This window comes from Ammospiza nelsoni, chromosome 1, assembly GCF_027579445.1.
Source record: "Ammospiza nelsoni isolate bAmmNel1 chromosome 1, bAmmNel1.pri, whole genome shotgun sequence".
In the NCBI taxonomy this organism is placed as follows: domain Eukaryota; kingdom Metazoa; phylum Chordata; class Aves; order Passeriformes; family Passerellidae; genus Ammospiza; species Ammospiza nelsoni.
In genome coordinates this window covers 307409-328231 of record NC_080633.1, presented here as the reverse complement: position 1 = coordinate 328231, position 20823 = coordinate 307409, and the positions used below count along the sequence as shown (strand labels likewise).

General features: G+C 59.7%; 1 protein-coding gene across 3 annotated transcripts in view; it reads left to right on the top strand.

The window, feature by feature from the left end:
* The window catches only part of AGAP3 (ArfGAP with GTPase domain, ankyrin repeat and PH domain 3), a 111088-nt gene that overhangs the window by 49340 nt on the left and 40925 nt on the right, over positions 1–20823 (top strand). For 2 of the 3 annotated variants that reach the window (XM_059490949.1, XM_059490878.1), the window contains exons 7-10: positions 126–253; positions 7890–8045; positions 11756–11848; positions 18466–18570. In XM_059490949.1, coding sequence (XP_059346932.1) covers positions 126–253; positions 7890–8045; positions 11756–11848; positions 18466–18570 — 482 coding nt within the window. Of the gene's footprint in view, positions 1–125; positions 254–7889; positions 8046–10355; positions 11400–11755; positions 11849–18465; positions 18571–20823 lie in introns of those variants that run through there. The other variant, XM_059491004.1, reaches the window with a different exon arrangement.

Genomic DNA, 20823 nt, shown 5'->3' with positions numbered 1-20823 from the left:
CTGAGCAGTGCAGGCAGCACACCAGTCAGGGCAAGGGCCTGGCTCTCCCTGGAGCCCTCTAGAAATCTGTGTGGGGAGGAAAGTGCTTCCTGAACACTGACCCTGTGCCTTTGTCCCTTTTGCAGTGGCTCAGAAGGTGGTGGCTCTCCGCAAGAAGCACCAGCTCTCCATCGGCCCCTGCAAGTCCCTGCCCAACTCACCCAGCCACTCATCAGTGTCTGCAGCCTCCATTCCTTCTGTGCACATCAACCAGGTGGGGAATGGCCACGGGGGAAGCCAGGCACCTCCTGTGCTCTCCACACCCTGGGCTGGTAGCCAGCAGTTCAGCTCAGCCTCAGACTGGTACTGCTGCCCTGGGCTAGCTCCTGGAAGGGCAGTGTGTCACCCTGGGGCCTCTTCCATAGCCCAGCTCAGTAGCCAGCAGTTCAGCTCAGCCTCAGACTGGTACCTCTGCTCTGGCTGGCTCCTGGAAGGGCAGAGTGTGTCACCCTGGGGCCTCTTCCATAGCCCCGAGCAGCTGTGGCTCCCTGGGAGTGTCCCAGCCCAGGTGGCAGTGTCCCAGGGCTTGGAGCAGCCAGGTCTGTGCAAGGGTCCCTGCCCAAGGCAGGGGTGCAGTGAGATGTCCCTGGAGGTCCCTTCCAAGCGAGAGCACCCCATGGTTCTGTGATTGTGTGACAGTTTGGTGCTCGCCCTGAGGTCAGGTTCCATGTCTCACCCTTGGGTGTGGCTCGTGTCCCCGGGCTGTGTGTGCCTTGGCAGGCCCAGAGCAGAGCTGTGAGCAGTGTGTGGGAGCCCTGGGCAGCCCAGGCTGTGTGACAGGGGCTGCCCTGGCAGCCCCAGCTGGGCGGGCACAGCTGCTCAGCTCCTGCTTCCCCCGGCTCAGGAAGCTGATGGTCCATGTGCCCCTGCGTCTGAGGGCATGTACCTGTGGAGAGGTGAGCTCAGTGGTGAGCTGAGGAGCAGAGCAGGGGAGGAGCTTCCCTCCCTTGTGCCCCAGGAAGGGCTCTGTGCTGTTGGTGAGGTTTGCCAAGGTGGGAGGATGGGGATGTGCTGTGGTCCTGGAGCAGAGCTGAGGAGGGCAGGCCGATGGTGAGCGAGGGGATGGGAGGGGGAATCCTTCAGGCAGGCACCTCACTGCATTCAAGCTCTGCTGCATTCCCAGTGCCCACAGAAACGCTGGCTGGGAGACTGGTGAGGAGGAAAGGAGAGGTCCTGGGCTCCGTTGCTCCCCAGGGCACCAAGGCAGCAGATCCCATCTCTGCACAAGTGGCGTGTGGATTCACGGGATCTGTGACAGGGCTGCAGGAAACCTGCCTGTCGCTGAGGACAGCACGTGTGGCTGGTGGGTTTGCCATGAGGGATTGCCTCTGGAGCCCTGCGTGTGTCAGAGCCTCCCGGCCCTGGCAGGACTCTGGGCCCCTCACAGGAGCCTGTCCTGCACACACCTGCGCCCTATCTGCAGCCTGCCTGATTGCAGAGGCTTTTAAGGCTGCACTGCAGGTAGGTGAGTGCAGGTGTTTGCAGAGACCTGTGCCAGCTTCCTGTGCTGCAGGTCACCTGGACACCAGCAAGCTCAGTAAAGTCTGTGTGCAGGTGGGTGGGCTGCTGGGGAGGGCTGCATAGCCACGTTCTGTCAGTGTGCTTGTGTCCAGAGAGCTGGGGATGAGTTCAGTGGGAGACATCCAAGGTGGAGAGCAAAGTCCCAAGGAAATATAGATTTGGGTGTCTCTGGCAATTTGAGGGTTTTATGAGCAAATTGTGTACAGTTTGAGCCTGGTTGGGAAGAGGCCACCTGTGCTGGAAGGGAAGCAAGAGGCTGATGGCCAAGGCCAGCATTTCTCAGGGGAGCTGAACACTTGTTTAGGGTTTTTTTCCATGTCCACAGTATGAGAAGAGCCCCCATAGAGGTGTGTCATGGGCCCTGGCTGTGCCAGGCAGGCAGGGTGTTACTGTGAAGCTGGAAAGTGTTCCTGTGTGAGGGATGGGGCTGCCAGAGCCCTGGGCTCCCCAGCTGGAATCCAGCCACTCCAGTGACTGTGCATGGAGCCTGAAGGGGTAGCAAAAACAGCTGGGAGAGAATAAACCCCGACACAGGAGGAAAGAGAGCACTTGGCTGATTTAGCTGAGGAATGAGTGCAGAGATTGGCCAAACCTGACCTGAAATACACAGTGTGACATGAAAGAGCTCCTTCAGGAAAGGCAGCACTGAACTAAAGGGTGGATTTAGGACTGGCTGTGGGAAGCAAATTTTGGGAGAATTTTCCAAGTGCATGGCACGAGCTGTGTGAGGATGTGCTCAGAGGGTCCCTGCTCTCCTGTGCTCTCCTCCCCTCGGAGCCCCTGTCAGCACGGCCTGCAGTCTGTGTAGGGGTGAGCTCTGGCTGCCTGCTCGGGACGGCCCTTTGCTCTCTGTGCCTTGCTGTGCTCCTGCTCAGCTGCAGGCACACAGGGAGCTGTGCTGGGCAGTAACAAGGGCAGCTCACAGGGGCTGTGCCTTGCTGGCTGTGCCTCCTCCCCAGGCCTGCTCTGGGCCCTGCCCCCTGCCCTCGGCCCTCTGGGTCCCCCAGGGGTCACCAAAGCCAGTTTGAGTTCTGTGAGGTCCCCCCACAAACCCTGCTGGTGCCAGTGACCCTTGCAGCAATCTTTGCCCCTGGTGTTTGCACGGCTCTCCCCATTACTGAGGACACCTCCAAAATAGTGAAGCAATGGTGAGTGATCCTGAAGTGCCGTGAAGCATTTGCCTGTTCTTGCATGGGCTCAGAACTGAGGTTCTGGAGCTGCTCCCCCTGTCCTCAGGGAAATCCAAGTGGCTTTGGGAAGCAAATTCACCCATAATGATGGTTCTGACAGGGAGCAGGGCAGAGCAGCCCACACGCTCAGGTGTGGGAGGGCACCATGCCCGGGGGGTGCCCACAGACAGTGCCCTGGTGTCTGTCCCCTGCCCCTGGCCCCGCAGGGAGTGCATGTAGGGCAGCTCTGGGAGGGGGGCACCGGCTCACCCTGCCAGGGAGGACAGTGGGAGGGTGACCAGGTGTTTGTGGAGCTGAGCTGAACTCTGTCATACCCGAGGGCTCTCACCAGGGTTTCTCATTTGCTTTTGCAAGTCAAGGAGGAGTAATTGGCACAGGGAAAACAGGAAGAAGGCTCTCAAGGAAGAGTTTAGGAGCACAGGACTTAACATGGAGATGAGGTGGAGAGAAGCCAGACAAAAAACACAATTAGGAGCTTTGCCTTGTGCCTCAGGTATTGGTGTGTACAGGTGAGACATGCACTTGGGACAGAATGATCTCCTTCCCATCCAGTACTGCCTTGAGGGGTAGGAGGAGTCCCTGGAGCAGTGGTACATGCATCTGGGGGTCAGGGGGAGTCCCTGGAACACCAGGATTGGCATTTAGGGGCAGGAGGAGCCCCTAGAGCTGGGATTGGCAGTACTGCTCTCGGCCTGGTCTGGCCCATACTGCAGGGACAGTGCTGTCCTCTAGAGCTGCCAGCTGAGAAGGCACTTTTCTTGGAATGGGAACAAGGAGTCCCCCACAAAGGGCTTCTTATGGTAGGTGGGAGCTGGGACCAGCCCTGCCCCTTCTCTTGTTCTGGGCACAACTCTTGTGGAAGCAGCTTGACACTTCTGGCTGAGCCCAACCAACCTTTTGTGGGCATGGCCACTGCGTGTCTGCTCTGTCATTTGGAGCAGTGCAGCGTGGGTACTGGGAGAGGAGGCACTCCCTGTTACCCACCTGTGTGCAGGATTCCCTTCTCCTGGCACTCTGGTGCTGTGCATGTGTCCCAGCCTCCTTGCACTGTGCTGATGCTCTTGGGGACCAGCCAAAGGCTCTGGCTCCATTTCTGCCTTTGGGAGTTTGTGGTTTTTCTGTTATTCTGCAGTGGTGCGTGGAGGATGTTGCTCCATCCGTGGGGAGGGAAGGGGAGCTGTGGGAGCAGGTCAGCCCTGGTCCTGGTCAGGGTTTTCCACAGCTCCCATGACTCACCAGGTGTGCTCAGCGGGTCCCTGACCCTGGCTCAGTCTGGAACAGCCAGGGCCAGCATTCCCTGGAGCCCTGCACTCCCTTGGGGACACAGATGTGCCCCTTTGGCCTTCCCAGCAGCTTGAGGGATGATGTGGGTCTGCCCCTGTGGTCTGCCCCTGCTATTCCCCAGAGCCAGCAGCCCAGGGAGAGCTCTGCCTGCTGCCTTGGGCTCTCCTCTCTGTCCCTTGCCCACACCTACTGCTGAGTGGGCAGGCTGGTTGGGTTTGGGAGTCCCACTCCTCACCTGGCCCTCAGTCCCACCTTGCTCCCTCCTGCAGCTCCTGCCCTTGCCTGCAGGATGGGATGGGAGGTTCTGGGGCCAGTGGGTGCTTGCAGCACCTGCAGAGTTGTTCTACCTGATTTCCTCACTTCTGCTGCCCCGTTGTCAGTCTCCCTTCAGGGCCTCTGGGTGCCTTTGGGAGTTCCCCAGGCTGTGGGTGAGTCAGTGCTGTGTTTGCTGTGGGATGGCAGTTTGTCTTTCTGCCAGGCAGCTGTTCCCAGCAGCTGGCAGGAGGTCACACAGGTACCCCGTGCAGGTACCCAGCAGGCTGCTGGAGGGAACTGGGTGCCCCCTGGGAGCTGCTGCCATCCCTGCTGTGCTCTGGGCTGCCCAGTATGGTGGCTCCTCTCCATGGCCTCCATCTGCCTTCCTGCACGGGCTGGGGGGCACTGGCAGGGCCCTCCTCATCCACACTGCAGGGAGAGATCAGAGCAAAGGTGGAAAGTCAAAGTTAGCAAGTGAAATGAAGGCCCGAGGGCAGCTCGCCTGAGCTGTAACAGCACTCACTGGCGTGCTGTGGCACGTTGTTCTGTCAGAGCTCAGGAGCTGCGTTGGCATTTCCTCGTGGAAGCCGTGTCCCTCTGCCTGCTCTGCTCATGGTGCCCTTTCCATCGTCCTTGTGCTCCTCTGGCTTCTCCCTGCCTCCCACAGACACCAGGCTGGTGTTTGTTGTTTGTCCGTTGCACTCAGAGCCCTTCCCAAGCTCCTTGCTCTGCCCCAGGCCCTGTTACAGCAGGAATTCCTGCCCTGAGCTCAGCTGGGTTCTGCCCTTCCCAGGCACCCGTGGCGCTGCTGATGTTACCAGTCACACACTCATGGGAAGGATTTGTCCCACAGGTGCCTCCCAAGTTCCCAGTTCCCACTGTGCTCTCAGATTCCAGTGGTGGCCACAGGTGATTGTTCAGGCCCACCAGCAAAGTGCCTGACAATAGCAGACACGCAGGACCAGCCCAGACCTGCCCTCTGTTCTCCCATGTCCCTGGGATTTGTGTCCCTAGATCCCATGGAAGTTAGGGAGCTCTCTGCTCCAGCAGAGCTCAGGACTGGCTCAGGATTGCCTGAGCCACCTCTGTTTTTGGAGGACTTTCTCCTCTGCCCCCAAACTCAGGGCAGCTTGCCTTCATAGCCTGGTGTGAGCCTTCCTCCAGCCCCAGAGCCCTCCCTGAGGTTTGGTCTGTGGGACATGGGAGGCCCAAAGGCCAGTGTCCTTCATCACTCAAGGACAGTAACCTTGGCTCCAGCACCAGGCAGACTTTCAGGCTAAGGAAAGTTTTTCTGCCAGACAGAAATGACACACAGGATTGCAGGGAGTAAGTAAAACATACTGATTTCTTCCTTGATGCTTCAGTGTCCATCACCTGCAGCCACAGGGTTTACTGCAGCTGCTCTGGCAGGAGCTCAGACTCTGCAGCCTCCTTGGAACTGGCTCCTCCCCGCAGTCACAGCATCCTGAACGTGCAGCCAAGGCCACCAAGGCATGCCAAGCATGGCCAGCAAGGGACAGCCATGCCCAGCTCCTGTTCCATGGGGCAGGTTGTCTGTGCTGCTGCATCCTTCTACTCTTCCTAGCCCTTGGAATGTTTCACTTTCTTTGCCCTAGTTCACATGTGGTGAATCAGTGAAACAGTTAATCAGTTAATCAGTTAAGCACAGACTGTCTGTGTGCCCTCGGTGGCCCTGGCTCTCTGCAGCTCTTCCTTCACCACAGCACTGCTGTGTGGGTGTTGGAGCCAGCCCTGGCAGCAGCTCTGCTCTCTCTGTTGAGGGCTCAGGAGTCCCTGCAGGTGACAGGTTGCTTTGCCCCTTTGTGTCCCTGGTGGTCCCCCCCTTCTTGCAGAACCTTCTTGTCCAGCACAGGGTTCCTCACCCTGCACAGGAGCTCCCAGACCAAGTTCCCAGCCTCTTGGACTTGTGGGAAAGCACAACCAGGCCAGGTTCCCTCTTGTTCTGTGCTTCAGGACTGCAGAAATGTTCCTGTTTCCAGACAGGCCGGGATGGTCTGAGCCACACACCTGCTCGCAGCATGGAGTTCTTTTCCTTGCTCTGCCTTCATGAGGAGGAAACTGAAATGCTGCTTGGGTGGCTTTTCCCTCTCCTAAGTTCTTATTGTGTGTCCTCTCCCATATCTTTGGTTAAAGATGAGGGCTTGGTGAAGGTTGCACCTCTGTCTGAGGCTGGGCTGTGGGTCCTGGTCACTGCTCTGCCTGTGCAGCCCCTCTCACCCTACTGTGAAGTGCTTGTCTCAGGATAAGGCTCTGATCCCACTGGGGATGGGGGTTTCTCGTGGAGCCCCTTCAGCAGGTCACCCCTGCAAGGGCTGCACTCGTGCTCAGAGTGGGCAGCATGGAGAAGTCACTGGGCCAGTGGTGCCCCCACTCTGTGGCTGTGGAGCTGGGAGGGGGCAGGCTGCCCTCGTGGGCTGCTGGAGCTCCCCTGCCCTTCCAGGGGCAGCTCCTCCCCGTGTTTCTGAAATGCTGTTCACAGCTGCCAGGGAGCTGGGGCTGCCACGTGCCTCTCATGGTGACATGTCCTGGGCTGCAGACCTGAAATGCTTCCATGCCAGTGTTGCTCCTGGGGTGTCCCTAAGCCCTGTCCCATGGCTGCCCACACTGGCCAGGGTGGGAGTGAGCAGCCTTGTCTGGAAGAGACGTGTTGGTGACGTGGGTGCATGGCTGGATCTTCCTCTTTTTGCGGAGTCCAGTGAGGGGTTGGTGAAGCCCCTTGTGTTCCCAGCACAGGCCACTGCAGCCATGGCTGTGGGGGTCTGCAGGCATGGGAGGGGTGTGCCAGCCTCGGGGTCTGCTCAGAGGGACCTCCAGACCAGCAGCAGAGATGGGTGTCACACAGAGGCTGAGCTTGGCGTGTGGCACTCTGTGCCAGGTGAAGGCGGAGTCCTGGGGACATGCATCCCCACTGGCATCAGGAGAGACAGGGAATGGATGAGTGGGACTGGGGCTTGGCAGGCTTTGGACTGCCTCACAGCCTCATGTCTGAGGGGCTCAGAGGAAGGGAATGGCTGCCCAAGGAGAGTGACCCTGATCCTGTGTTCTGGGAGCAGTGGAGGTGCCCTAGCTGTGCCCCTCTGCTGGGCACAGCTCCGTGGAACCGTGCTGCCTCAGTCCTTGTTCCACAGCTGTGTTTGGAAGGGCTTCAGCTGGGTTTCTCTGGCCATTTGCTGCCCTTCTCTTTGATTTCAGAACTTGAACATTTTACTGGTGAAAACACTAGAGCAGAAAGAGGTGGAAGGCTTCCCAAGCCCCTCTGTTGAGCAGGAGCAGTGCCTGGCATTGAATGTCTCTGGGTTGCCCAGAGAGGTTGTGAGCTCCCCATCCCTGGAAGTGTTCAAGGCCAGGTTGAATGGGCTTGGAGCAATCTGGTCTAGTGAAAGTTGTCCCTGCCCGTGGCAGGGGGTTGGAACTAAATGGTCTTTAAGGTCCCTTCCAACCGAAACAATTCCATTGTTGTTTGGATGTCACCCAGTCCCAGTCCTGCACGCCCTGCCCTGGCATGAGAACATGTGGGACAGGTGGTGTTCCTGCACCGTGCCTCCAGGTGGCCTGTCTGACCACCCATGTCCTCCCCAGGCCACCAACGGTGGAGGAGCCTTCAGTGACTACTCGTCGTCCGTGCCCTCCACCCCGAGCATCAGCCAGCGGGAGCTGCGGATCGAGACCATCGCTGCCTCCAACACGCCCACCCCCATCCGCAAGCAGTCCAAGCGGCGCTCCAACATCTTCACGGTAAGCAGCACGGGGCCCAGGAGCTCGGGGGGGTTCCAGCACAGGAGAGAGCAGGCAGTGGGTCAGGGCAGCCCGAGCCCTTGGGCTCTCCTGCACGGCCGCCGTGCTGTGCTGGCAGGGAGGGACCTGCGCGTGCAGGGACACGGTGCTGCAGGCTGCTTCAGGCAGGGTGTGCGTGCATGGGGAGCATCTGGGAGCAGGACGGTGCTCACACACGTGGCAGTGTGCAGGGGTGCACTCGTGGGGGTCTGTAGTGTGTGAGCCCCTGCTCGTTGCAGGGAGCGCAGCTGTGCGTGCACAGCACCAGTGACTCTGCTCATCTCCTCCTTGGGGCTGCATTCCCCGAGCGTGGCACAGAGCCCCAGGTCCGTGGGCCTCCTGTTTGGTGCTGGTGATGCTGTGCCAGTGGTGCTGTGCAGAGCTCAGCACCTGGCATGGGGCCCCACTCACTCCCGTTCCTGAATCCTGCGCGACTTGAGCAGCGCACGTGGAGCTGCCGTGGGTGTGGAGGGAGGGAGGACAGCTCTGGGCCCCAGGTGGAGCAGGGTACATTTGCAGCCCTCAGCTGTGCTGGTTGCCTCGCAGCCTGCCTCTCTGCACGCTCTCACACCATGCACACGCTGTCCACACAGTGTGCCCAGTTCTGCCCTCACACTCACCCTTGCTCTGAGCACAGCCATGAGTGTCCCCTCACTGTGAGCACACACGTGTCCCTGTCCTGTGTCTAGTGCAGGTGTAGCTTCTGTTCCCTGTGTACATGTGCAGGCTCCGGCCTCGATCCTCTGCCCATCTCAATGTGCTTTCCAGCCACCATTGCTCAGCACACTGTGTCTGCTGTTTGTGGAACCAGCCACAACAAAGCACTTGTACCTGTTGCACTGTGTCACCCTTGTGACCAGCCGCTATTGCTCCGAGCCCAGACCACACAAATTCAGTGTCCTGTGCCCCATTCCTCTCACTGCACCATTGGCATCCCAGATTGCCCACTCCTGGTGCTGGGATGTGCCCGTCTCCCTTGGCTTCTGGCATCCTGTCAGTTTCTGTGCTGACCTCCCCAATACTCTGCGTATTCCCTGGGCTGCATCTCCCGCACCCCCAGCTCTCTGTGCCCCCCAGGCCCACGCTCACCCTGCCTGTGTGCTGTTGGTGGGTGGACTGTGCTCCCCAGCCCCTCCTGCCAGCACACACGGCCCCTGGCTCGCAGCAGGTCCCTGCTCCCACGCATGGTTGTTCCCTCACTGCCTTCCCCTCCGTGTGCCCTGCACGCAGCGCTGGCGGGTGCCTGCCCGGCCCTGCCACCCTCTCGCTGTGCTTGCTGCCGTGCCACGGGCCTCGCGCTGTGCCAGCACCCAGCCACGCTGCCCGACGCCCCTGGACTCGCCGCCGGCTCGCCTTCCCACTCTCGGAGTGCCATGGGGTGGGCACGCTGCGGGAGGAGGAGGAGGAGGGCAGCTTGCTGCGGGGCTTACGCTTGTTCTTGTTCGCTGTGGAGTCATCATGCGCGGCCGCGGTCTCTCCGCTCGCTCATCCGGCTCACGCTTGCTCTGCGCCGCGCGCTCACCGCGCTCACCTCACCGCTGGGCTCACCTCACCTGCTTGCTCTTGTGCTGCTGCACATCCATGGCTCACGTTGACGTCTTCACCCATCTGGTCGTGGCAGCAGCAGCAGCTCCCGACACCTCCCGCAGTGGGGCAGGACCAGGAGGGGTGGGAAGGGAAGGAGAGGGCAGGCTGTTTTCTGCCACTAGCTTTTCCCAGGCCGGCAGCGCAGGGGTAGCCAGCAGCCTCTGTCCTTACAGGGTCCCCAGGTGGGCACAGGCCTTTCCGAGGTGCAGTGCTCGACCCAGCTCTGGGAGCTGCTGCAGCCCCAGTCCTGAGCTATGCCTGACTCCTCTGCTCCTCTCCTCCTTTTCCTTTCCTCCCCCTCCTCCCCGCTCTTCTCCTTCTCTTCCTCCTCCTCCTCCTCCTCTCTCTTCCTCTTCCTCTTCCTCCTCCTCCTCCTCCTCCTCCTCCTCCTCCTCTCTTCTTCTACTCTCCTTCTCCTCTCCCCTGCTCTGGCTCCTGCCTGCTCCCCTCCCGCCCCCCAGTGGATCGCATTCCCCCCGGGGGTCTGCGTGCCCCAGAGCTCCAGGTGGACACAGACTCTGCGCCCACGCGCCCCTCCTGCCCCCGCCCCAGCCCCGACTGCTGCTGCCGCCGGCGCCCGCTCCGTGGCCTGTCCGTGCTGTCTGCTGGCACCCATCACTGACAGACTCGTGTCCGTGTTCTGAGTATAACTTGCCAAACTCTTTATTCTTTCGATATTTGCAGATATGTGCCACTGTTTCCAACTTTTCATCAACAAAAAGGCCTTTCCAACTCCTTCCAAATTAGAAGATCCAGGTGGTTACACACGGCACCTCTGTACAAATTCTCTCACTTTTCATTGCCTCTCCAGGGCCGGATAAGGGATGGGCACTGGGATTGATCTAAGATTAGAGGCTCGCCTGCCCTCCAGCCAGCATGGGTCCCCCTCTCGGAGACACGCAGGAGCCTTTTAAATCCCCCCAATGTAAAGTCTAGGAAGCGCTGAGACGGCCTGCGCCTGCACTTTAAGCTGGGACATTTCTGGGCCTGCTGGATGCTGTGTAGGCACTGCCCTTTCTCGGGGATGCCGGGCGGACGACCCTGCTGGGATGGGAAGACCTGCAGACGCACCGGGACCGGGCGACAGCCGCGCATGGAGCTGGATGGGCCAAAAGACGCTTTGCTGCTGCCTGCGGGAGCCGCTGCAGCGCCTGCCGCTAGCGCTCCGCTCCTTCTTCCCTCCTGCACCTCTGCAGCCTGCATGGACTCCTGCTCCTTCTCCTCTTCTCCTCGCAGCCGAGCAGCCATCTGTGTCTCTTTAGTTTTCTTCTCTTTCGATCTCTTTGTTTGGTTCTGGGCCCAAAATCTGGTGAATCGGTGTGCCAGGCGCGCGGGGCTCGTATCCCTTTCTGATCCAAAGCACACGGGGCCCTCCTGGACTGAGGGGGTGTGTAGGACGCTCCAGAGAGACGCTGCCGCTGCCTCCTGCCATTGTTGTGATTCTGAATGTATTGGTTGTGCTCCATGCCATGTATGACTTGGTATTTCCCTCTGTCCTAAGCACTTTGAATGAGTTCTGCTCAACAGACTGTAAATTTCATATTGTATTTATCAGAGTTTGCTCTCCCTGCGGCCCTTGGGCGCTGGTGGGTCCCGCTCTCGCCGCTCTAGACGTGTGGTAGATATTTATTGTCCATGCTCTTTTGTAAGGGGCTGGTATCTGCCCGGTGACCTGTGCTACTTTGTATGGTGCAAGTGTGTTACCAGAATAAATCTGTTGGATTAGTAGAGGTGTGAGTTCCTTCACTGCCTGACCCTCTCCTGCTTCCATCCATGCTCCACCTGCATCCCATGCCATTTCTGTCTGTCGCCATGTCCTGTGTGCCCCACGGGAGGGGGGGGCCCACGCAGCCCCGCTCTGCCAGGAGGAGGACAGCTCTGCTTGCACTGGGGGGAGAGGAGAGGAGAGGAGAGCACAGCTTGCCGGGGGCTGGCCTGGAGCGTCCCCAGTGTCCCTAGAGGGGCCAGGTGCTGGGAGAGCTGGCCTGGGGGAGAGCAGAGTGCTCTGGCTGGAGCTGCGGGACAGGGGGCCGCGGTGTGCTTTCCGTGCCCGCTTTAACGTGCCCGTGTCTCTTCTCTTCCAGTCCCGCAAGGGCGCCGACCCGGAGCGCGACAAGAAGGTGCCCGAGTGCAAGGCGGACAGCATCGGCAGCGGGCGGGCCATCCCCATGAAGCAGGTTCGGTGTTCCTTCACCCCGCTGGCAGAGCAGGCTCCGGGGAGCCTGGGGGGCTGCCTGGGGCTCCTGCCCGGGGGGCTGCACGCCCCAGGGGTGCTGGGGGTGCTCTGGGGCCTCTGTGCCGTGGGTGGGTGGGTGGGTGTGCAGTGGGCTCTGGGGCCAGTGTCAGGACGCTCCCGGGGCTGTGGCAGGGCCCTGCTGTGGCAGTGGCAGTGGCAGGGCCCTCCCGGGGCAGTGTCAGGACGCTCCCGGGGCTGTGGCAGGGCCCTGCTGTGGCAGTGGCAGTAGCAGGGCCCTCCCGGGGCAGTGTCAGGACGCTCCCGGGGCTGTGGCAGGGCCCTGCTGTGGCAGTGGCAGTGGCAGGGCCCTCCCGGGGCAGTGTCAGGATGCTCCCGGGGCTGCAGCAGCGGCTGCAGAGTGGTTCCAGCAGATGGCATCCATGCCCCACGCCCGCCGCAGCCTCTGCCGCAGCCTCTCCCTGCTCCTCTCTCTGCTCCTCTCTCTGCTCCTCTCCTGTTCCTTTCCACTCCTGCTCCGGCTCCTGGCAGGACAGGAAGGGGATTCAGGATTCCCCTGTTCATGGGTTCCTACAGAGAGCTGTGAGCACAGTGCCCGCACTGTGAGCCGCTGGGAGTCCAAGGGAGGCACTGCTTCCTGCAGCAGTGCATTCTGCTCCTGCCTCTTGGCTTCCAGGGAAGCTTGAACTGCTGGGATCCAGCCCAGAGTGCTGCCTGCCCATCACTGTGTCCATCGCTGGCAAGCAGTGGTGGGTGATGTCCAAGCGAGCCAGGTGGTGTGGATTGCCTGGATGGTGTTTCTGTCTGGATTTCCTTGCATTGCAGGAAAGACTGATCTGGCAGTGCCTGGTTGTGCTCCTGCCTTGCATGTTGTGCCCCCGTTGTGGGTTCATTTACCTCCTGCTGGCCCCTCTGTGCCCCATGGGCCCCCAGCCCTGCCAGGGCTGAGTTGCACAGGGCCAGTTGTGTCCCTGCATTGCAGGAGTGCTGGACATGAGGCAGGACAGTACAGTCTCCATCCCCACCAGGTTCTGGCTGCCTGGTACGATTCCAGGCTGAGATTCCATGGGGAAGGGCGCAGTGAAGCCAGGCTAGCTGGGGAGGGGAGTGGTGGGTCACAAGAGAGAGACCCTGCTCAGTGCTGGAGCTGCCAGAGCTGCTGTCCTTCCCTGCCGTGGAGTAATCCTGGGGCAGGTTTGTGCAGGGCTGTTGGTGCCCCAGGCAAAGGGCTGTGCTGAAAGCAGGCTGGTGTTGGGAAGGCAGCCCTGGGAGGGCTGGCTCTGGAGCCAGGGGAGCAGTGACAGCAGAAGCAGTGCCAGGGTGGAGGCTGGGGGATCTCACACCTGGGGGCTCTGCTCCTGAGGGGCCCAGGTTTGGCACTGCCCCAGCAGCAAGAGGCAGCCCAGCTGCGTGCTGGGCCGTGCCCTGCTCCCTGCAGCACACGGCCTCTGCGTGTGCAGTGGGTCTCTGTTTGGGGTGGGTCTCTGTGAGATTCAGCTGGTATTTGGGGCAATACAACAGTTGGTGTGCAGTAGGTCATTGTTTGTAAGGTTGAACTGGTATTTAGTGCAATACAACAGTTGTTGGTGTGCAGTGGATCGCTGTTTGTGGTGGGTCATTGTTGGGTCGTTGTTTGTAGTGGGTCGTTATTGGCGTGGGGGTCATTGGCATGAGGTGGGTTGTTGATTGCAGTGGGTTGTTGTTGGTGTGCAGTGGCAGTGCCCATGGGGGTCAGCCCATCCTGGGCAGAGGGGAAGTGGTGGGTGGCTGTTCTGTGGTGAGGTAGAGCAGCTGGAGCCCTCAGTGAGACAGACCTGGCTTGGCTCCCCTGCTGCTGCCTGCGAGGGCTGGTCCTGAGAGGGGCCTGACAGCCTCTTGTGCCTGGACTGCTGGGTTCCTTTCTCCAGGATCCACTCAGCAGGGCAGGATGATTCTTTACCTGCAGGATGATTCTTCACCTGCTCCTGTGTCTCCGTGCTGCTGACAGGGCCTGGCCTTGCCTGGTCACTGGAGGCTGTGTTGGCTTAGTGGGATTAAGGCATTCCATGGTGTCCCTGTGTGAAATGGGGAGAATTGGGACCGACAGAGGCCCAGCGCTGCAAACACAACCTCTGTACATCCTTTCTGGGCTTTGCAAGGAGGAGGAGATGCCAAACCTCTGCCTGGTTCAGGAATAATCACAGGAACCAGTTCACAGCAGCAGCAGCTCACGAGGAGAGCCTGGAGCAGAGTTCCCATGGGACATCCAGGTCCATGCTCGGCTCAGGACTGGCACCTTTTCTAGCCAGAGTTGCTGGAGGTGGTTCCACAGAGATCCTGGCAGTGTTTTTACAGGAACATACATGGGGGAAATGGTGTTTGCCAGGTGCACACTGTCTTGTTCCAGCAGATACCAACGTGTGGCTCGTGGGGAAGGGGTTGTTGGGGGTCCATAGTGAGGTCGGCACTACAGTTTGGCACATTCCTGCTGTGACCCTAGGCCACAGGGAGTGATGGCTTGGTACCACCAACAGGGAGGGGAGCAAAGACTCTCCAGAGGTGTGGCTCTGTATCAGAGATTCAGGACAGGGCACGGTTGCTCTGGTATGGAGCTGCCCCTTCTGGAGGATGGTGGAGGTCTCACTGCTTGCTGTCTCTGAGAGGCAGTGGGGCAGTGGGGCCTTTAGCTGGTTTCCCTCTTAGACCACTCGTTGGTCCTAGGCCCTAGGAGCAGAGCAGCTGTTGGGTTTGGGGCAGTGGGTGATACGTGGGCAGGATCTGCTGCCCGGCTCTGTGGCCAGCCCTGGCTTCCCTGGGCATGGGCACCGCTGGGCTGGGCTGGGCTGGCACGGTTGGTGCTGGGGCTGCTGGCAGGTCACCTGGGGAGAGCTGGGAGAGGAGCTGGGCTGTGCTCACAGTGCCAGGGCTGAGGGCAGCAGGGAGAGGAGCTGGGCACTGCCAGCCCAGGAGGCTGGGCTGTGCTCACACTGCCAGCCCAGGGCTGAGGGCAGCAGGTGCTGGGGGCAGCAGGCTCACCCAGGGCTGCAATCCCTGTGATCCACGATCCTTCCTGCTCCCTGTGAGCACAGAACAAGCACTGGGAGGCACTGACAGCACACAGTGGGGTCTGGGGCTTGCGTGGAGCCAGGGAGCAGCAGGCACGGCTGGGAGCTGAAAAACAGAAGCACTGGGAGCCTTGGCTGAGGAGGGATGTGTGCTGCTACTGCAGGGTGCTTGGTTGTCACTCGTCACTGCCTTCTGCAGCACAGCACCTCTGGGTGACCTGATCTGTCTCCCTTGTGCACATCTGGAAAAGATGGAGCTCCCCAAGGGGACAGGTGAGACCGTGGGTGTTGGGGCCTCCGCACCTGGAGCAGCACCCATGCACCCTGCAGGCAGCTGGTGCCTCTGCCAGGGCTGCTGTGTGCCAGGGACTCAGCTCGGTGTGCTGGAGTGTCCTTTTGGTGACGGTCCTGCAGGGCTGAAGGGTTCCCTCGTATCTGGACACTTGCGTCTGAGATCTGGGTTAATGAGGCCGGGAGAGGAAGCTTCCTCAGCTGTGTGTTAGCAGGAATGAGCTCCTGGTTGCACATCTCCAGCTCTTTGTGGGAAGGCTGCGTGGGGCGTGCTGGCAGCCCCAGGCTGCCCTGGCCCCTGGCCTGGCTCTGCTCGGGCCGTGCGCTCCAGCGGGGCCCAGGGCGGGCAACTCCTCCTCCTTGGGAGCCGGGATCATGCTGGGAGCTTAGATTACATTTAAATTGCCATTTGCATTTTCCAATCAATACGCGACTTCACAATTAAGTTTGGTGTTAAAATTCTTAGCAAAAAGTGAGTGGAAGGGAGATTTGTGGAGTAAACGAGTCCTCTGGGGGCCATCACCACTCCCTGCTTCATTACGCTGCATATTGCCGCTGCTGCTTTTAGTGAGCGCAGCCCAGCCCGGCCCGGCAGCGCCCGAGCAGTGCCGGGAGGGGAGCGGTGCTGGGCTCCCCTCGCTGTGTGTGTGCCAGGGGAGGGGATCTGGCAGAGTTCCTGCCCGGGGGTCCTCCCAGGGGTGACAGGGAAGCACCGTGTGCCAGCACAGGGCTCTGGGGCACGAGGAGCCTGCCCGGCGGCTCGTGGGCGCTCGGCCTGGGCTGTTCCCCTGCACAAAGGGGCTGTAGTGCCGGGCCCTGCTTCCAGCTCTCACTTTGGTTGTGCTACGGCTGGCCAAGCTGCAGGTTTGGGGCTGACCCAAGGGCTGCAAGCTGTTCTCTGCAGGCACAGAGCAGTTTGGGGCAGGCTGGCAGGGCTGGAGTGAGTGTTCTGTAGCATCAGGGGGCATCAGGTTGGACTCACATCGAGGGGAGCAGAGGAGCTATAGGGTCAGGGTTGGAGTGGAACTGAGCTGGGTTTAGGGCAAGAAGGGGGATCATCATGCCCAGAAGAGATCACTGTGTCCAGGAGGAATTGTCACACTCAGAAGCCAGAGAATTCCACACAGTGACTTTGAGTGGGATCTGTAACTTCAGCCTGATCTGGAGAGGATTTGTTTGAAAGATAAGAAACAAATGTTCTGAATTACAGAGAATTCACCGTTTACCTGGGTGAGCTGGTGGGTGTTAAACTGGTTTTCTGGCTTTATGTTTTCTTGGAGTTCATTTGAGCAAGACGTTGAGGAGCTAGTCTGAATCAGATGCAGGTTGGCTGGGCCTCTATAAGTCCTGCTGGACACAGGTTTGCCCTTTATAACCATGCTTGTTCTCAGACATGGGTGTGTTTTGAGACCTTGCACTTGGCTAGATCTCATTGCATTCATGGCTGGCTCTGTGGGTTTTGTACAACTGGTGTTGAGGAGGGTTGTTGCTCAGTTAAAGACCTGACAGAAAGCTAAAAACACTTGTCAGCACAGTCACTCCTGCCATCAGAGAGTGTGTTTTACCCAAGGGAGAACCAGGCTCCTCTAATGCCCTGTTCGCACCAGCTGGCATTGGCTTCACCTCTCCTCTCCTCTCCTCTCCTCTCCTCTCCTCTCCTCTCCTCTCCTCTCCTCTCCTCTCCTCTCCTCTCCTCTCCTCTCCTCTCCTCTCCTCTCCTCTCCTCTCCTCTCCTCTCCTCTCCTCTCCTCTCCTCTCCTCTCCTCTCCTCTCCTCTCCTCTCCAGCTGTGATTCCAGGGTTGTTGCTTGCCCCTTGGCAGGGCAGGAGCTGGCAGCCAGCTGCCACATTCCATGCCCTGTTCTCATCAGCACCTTCTGGCTCTGCTGATCCTTCAGCTCTTGTCCTCTGAGCTCCTGAGGGCTCTGATCCTGCCGAGGGAGCTGATCCTGCCCACACAGAGCTTTGCCCAGCCACTCTGCTTTGCTGTTCCATGCCTGCCTGTGTGGAGGGTAGTTCCTTGTCCCCGTGTTTGCTGGGAGCACTGAGCTGCAGTGCTCACGGGGGCTCTGCCTGCTGTGCACCATTTATTGCTGATTTCACGCTCCTGTCTGGCAGTGCTCTCCCCCCTCCACTTTGTGCTGGGCCTTTGCACCCTGCAGGAGCGGCAGCTCAGTCTCCAGGTGCTGGGACAGGGCCCCCAAGCATGCCAGGGCTGGCAGGGCTGAGGCTTTCTGCCCAGGTTTTTGCCAAGTTAGGAGCAGGCAGTCTGGGTGTCAGTCCAGACAGCGCTTGCAGAGGGGCCAGGCCTGGCAGTTGGTAGGGCCAGCTTTTTCCCAGACTTTGTTACTCGTTCCTGCTTTTGTCCCCCATGCTGTGTTTCCCTCCCTGCTGACACAGTGCCTGATGTGCTCTCCCTGCTCCAGAGCCCTTGTACCTGCTGTCCTCCCCAGCTTCCTTCTCCCTCTCCACCTGTGTCCTTACCTGGTACAGGATAAAGTGCTGCTGCAGGTGGATTTCTTGGGGAGGCAGAAATGAGTGGGGAGAGGAGGATGAGGGTCGTGCTGTGAGCTTTGGTTCAGATCAATGGTGTTAGGTCTGGGTTATCTGAGTGCCATCATTTCCTGGCCCTGGGAGTGTGGTGCCAGGGACAGCAGGGTGGCTCCCAGGTAAAATCCTGATGGGAAAAGGGGATGACCTGACTCTCAGCTGCCCAGGCCCTGCACTCCCTCTGGGATGTGTACATCCCTACTCTGTTTGACAGCTCTCAGAATCACAAGCAAGCAAGAAATGTGCATCCCTTGGGAGAGACCTGTATTTGGAGTGCTGTTTCTCAATCAGCTCCTGCCTGTGCCCAGTTTTCCCTGCCTTGACCACCCCTCTGCTCTTTGGGTGGTGGAGAAGGTCTGGGAGCAATATGTGTCTGTGGTGGGGAGGCTGGCTCCTGCCCCGTGTGGGCACTGCCCTTCAGCAAGGGAACAGTGGTGGTTTGGGACTCCAGAGAACGTGATGGGTCCCTCAGAGGGCCTGAACACTGTCACTGACATGTGGAGATCCTTGTCCCTAAAGGCAGGGGCTGTCTGTGGGCCTGGGGGCTGGTAAGGAAAGAGTGCAGCCCAGGGGATGTGGGAAAGCCAGCCTGGAGGATGTTTCCTTGAGCCTGCTCGTTGTTTCTGCTCAAAGACCCGTCTGCAAGGGGCAGTGCTGGAGTGAGCATGAGGTGCCTGCATCAAACACCACTCGAGACTCTGACTCTTCTCTTTCAGGGCATTCTCCTCAAACGCAGCGGCAAGTCCCTCAATAAGGAGTGGAAGAAGAAGTACGTGACGCTGTGTGACAACGGGGTCCTCACCTACCACCCCAGCCTGCACGTGAGTCCTGGGCTGAGCAGGGAGCAGGGTGGGACAGCGCAGTGTCCTCCATGCACAGAGGGGCTGGGAAGGGTTGGGTCGCAGGTGGAAGTTCTGGGCTTTGCCCTGTGCAGGAGCTCTGTGCTGGCCGCTCCAGGCAGCATTTTCAGCAGACCTGGTTTCACCAGGGCCTGGAGGAGCCTCTGTCCTGCAGGCTGTTCAGTGTCAGGCTGGTGGAAGCTTGCTCTGTGCAGGGTTACCCCAGGAGCTGCAGTTCGCTCCTGTTTGCCTGCTCAGTCCTTTAGAGCAGGGCCTGCCCTGCAGCCGGGTGAGGAGCAGGCAGAGAACTCCTTGCAGTGTATCTGCCGGTGCCATGGGGTGTGCAGGGATTTTCCTGGCTGCTGGGTGTTGTGTAATGGAGAGGGGCTGTCTGTGCAGAGCCCGCTGCCCTCGGAGCCGCTGATCGCGCTCGGCTCAGGCGCGCAGCTGCCGCCCCATCCGTCTCTGTCGCCTCCCCGCTGTGGGGCTAATGGCTTCTTCCCCTTCCCTCGTGAGCACAGTGTGCTGCTGCAGCAGCCTGCACGGACAGACACACCTGTGACACAGGCCCAGCCCCTCTGCCAGGGCCGTGCTGCCTCAGGGCAGACAGACGGATGGTGGCTGGGGGCACGCAGTGCTTTAGGGGCTGCAAGCAGAAGAACAAGGTGCTGCAGCTCTTGTGAATGTTTTCAGGCCCTCAGAGTGTCCCTGATCTCCTCAGATGTGGGCTGTTGGAGTGTCCTGAGCCTTTCTCCTCATTGCTCACCCTGCACCATCACTCCTGGGTTACCTTGCTCAGTTATTCAGCTCCAGAGGCCCTGGACCCTCCTTGTCCTTGGGCTGGAGACCCAACCATTGTATTTCCTTTCCCTAATCTGTTGGAGCTTTTTCTTAGAGCCCTTAGTCCCCATACTGTGATGTACTGTGCAGTTCTCTAAGTTTGTAACCCCAGATTTTGGTCTTCAGTTTACCAAGCCAGGAGGGAGCGGCTGCTGCTGCCATCTCTGTGTGTGTGCTCACCTGTGCACCCCTGTGTATGGGCTTATCACATTTCCACCGTGGAAATTGCCATGCTATTACCATCAGCTCTGGAGGGAGAGCAATTTCTGGGCTATTGTTTAGCTACTCTCAGATGCTGCTGCTGCCACACGCCAGGTTTCTCTCCTTTTTCACCATTCCTTCCTCAGGGGGTGATGGAGATTGATGCCACTTGCTTTCCATCCTGCACTTCAGTGTTTCATTTCATTACTGCGTTGCCCTGGGAAAAGATCTGGTTTGCTTCCAGCTGGTGCCACTGGTGATCCCCAGCCCGTTGCAGAGGGTGATGCCAGCTGGCCTCTCGTGCCTGGCTCCAGGAGGAGCTCTGAACCTTGCCCCTGAGATAGGAGCTGGATTGCTGGCTGTGTTTACCTACAGCGAGGGTGGATTACTCGTGGGCACAGAGCAGGGGCTGCCCAGCCTGCCTGCCACAAGGCTGGGGTTCTGTCCTGGTGTGCTGCCCTGTGGCACCACCGGCCCAGGAGCTGGGGAAAGGACCCTGGCACCCACCATGGTGCCCCACTGCAGTTTGATCCACAAAGCCCCCCTGCCTCCCTTTCCTTCTGGCACTGCTGTACAGCCTGCTTGGAGGGGTTCATCCAGGAGGAGGAGGGTGTCCCAGTGCATCTGCTCCTCCCCATCCTCCAGAGGGAATCAGGAGGTGCTGGATGGATTTGCACCCTGTGGCCCGAGGCAAAGCTCCCATGTCCTTTCACAGGGTGACACAAGCAGAGCACATTAGGGATGGAGCAGAGCTGTGCTCCAGGGATGGGCACGTGCCCTTCAATCCCTTCAGAGTGGCAGCAGCAGCAGATCCCAGGCTGGCTGGCACGGGTCGGGGAGCTGTGGGCCTGAACAAACCATGGAATGGCAGCCAAGGAGATGTGCAGCATCCAGTTTTTGCCATTGATGGGCAGTCCCAGCTTCTTCCCTGCCTGTGCTGCCTTGTGTCTGGGGATGGTGGAATTCTGGATGCAGCAAAGGGGTCCCTGAGAGCAGACTGAGCCTTGCAGGAAGAGAGTGTTCCCTGTCCATCAGGATGCTCAATGCCCCAGAGCATTTTTGTGCCCTTTTTGTGTTCCCAGTGGCTGTTCCCTGGCATGAGTCAGGGCAGTTCCTGGCTTGTCTTCTCTTCCATCTCTGTTACCTTCTCTCCCTGTCCCTCTTGGGGTGGGTGTCGGGACCTCAGAGATCAGC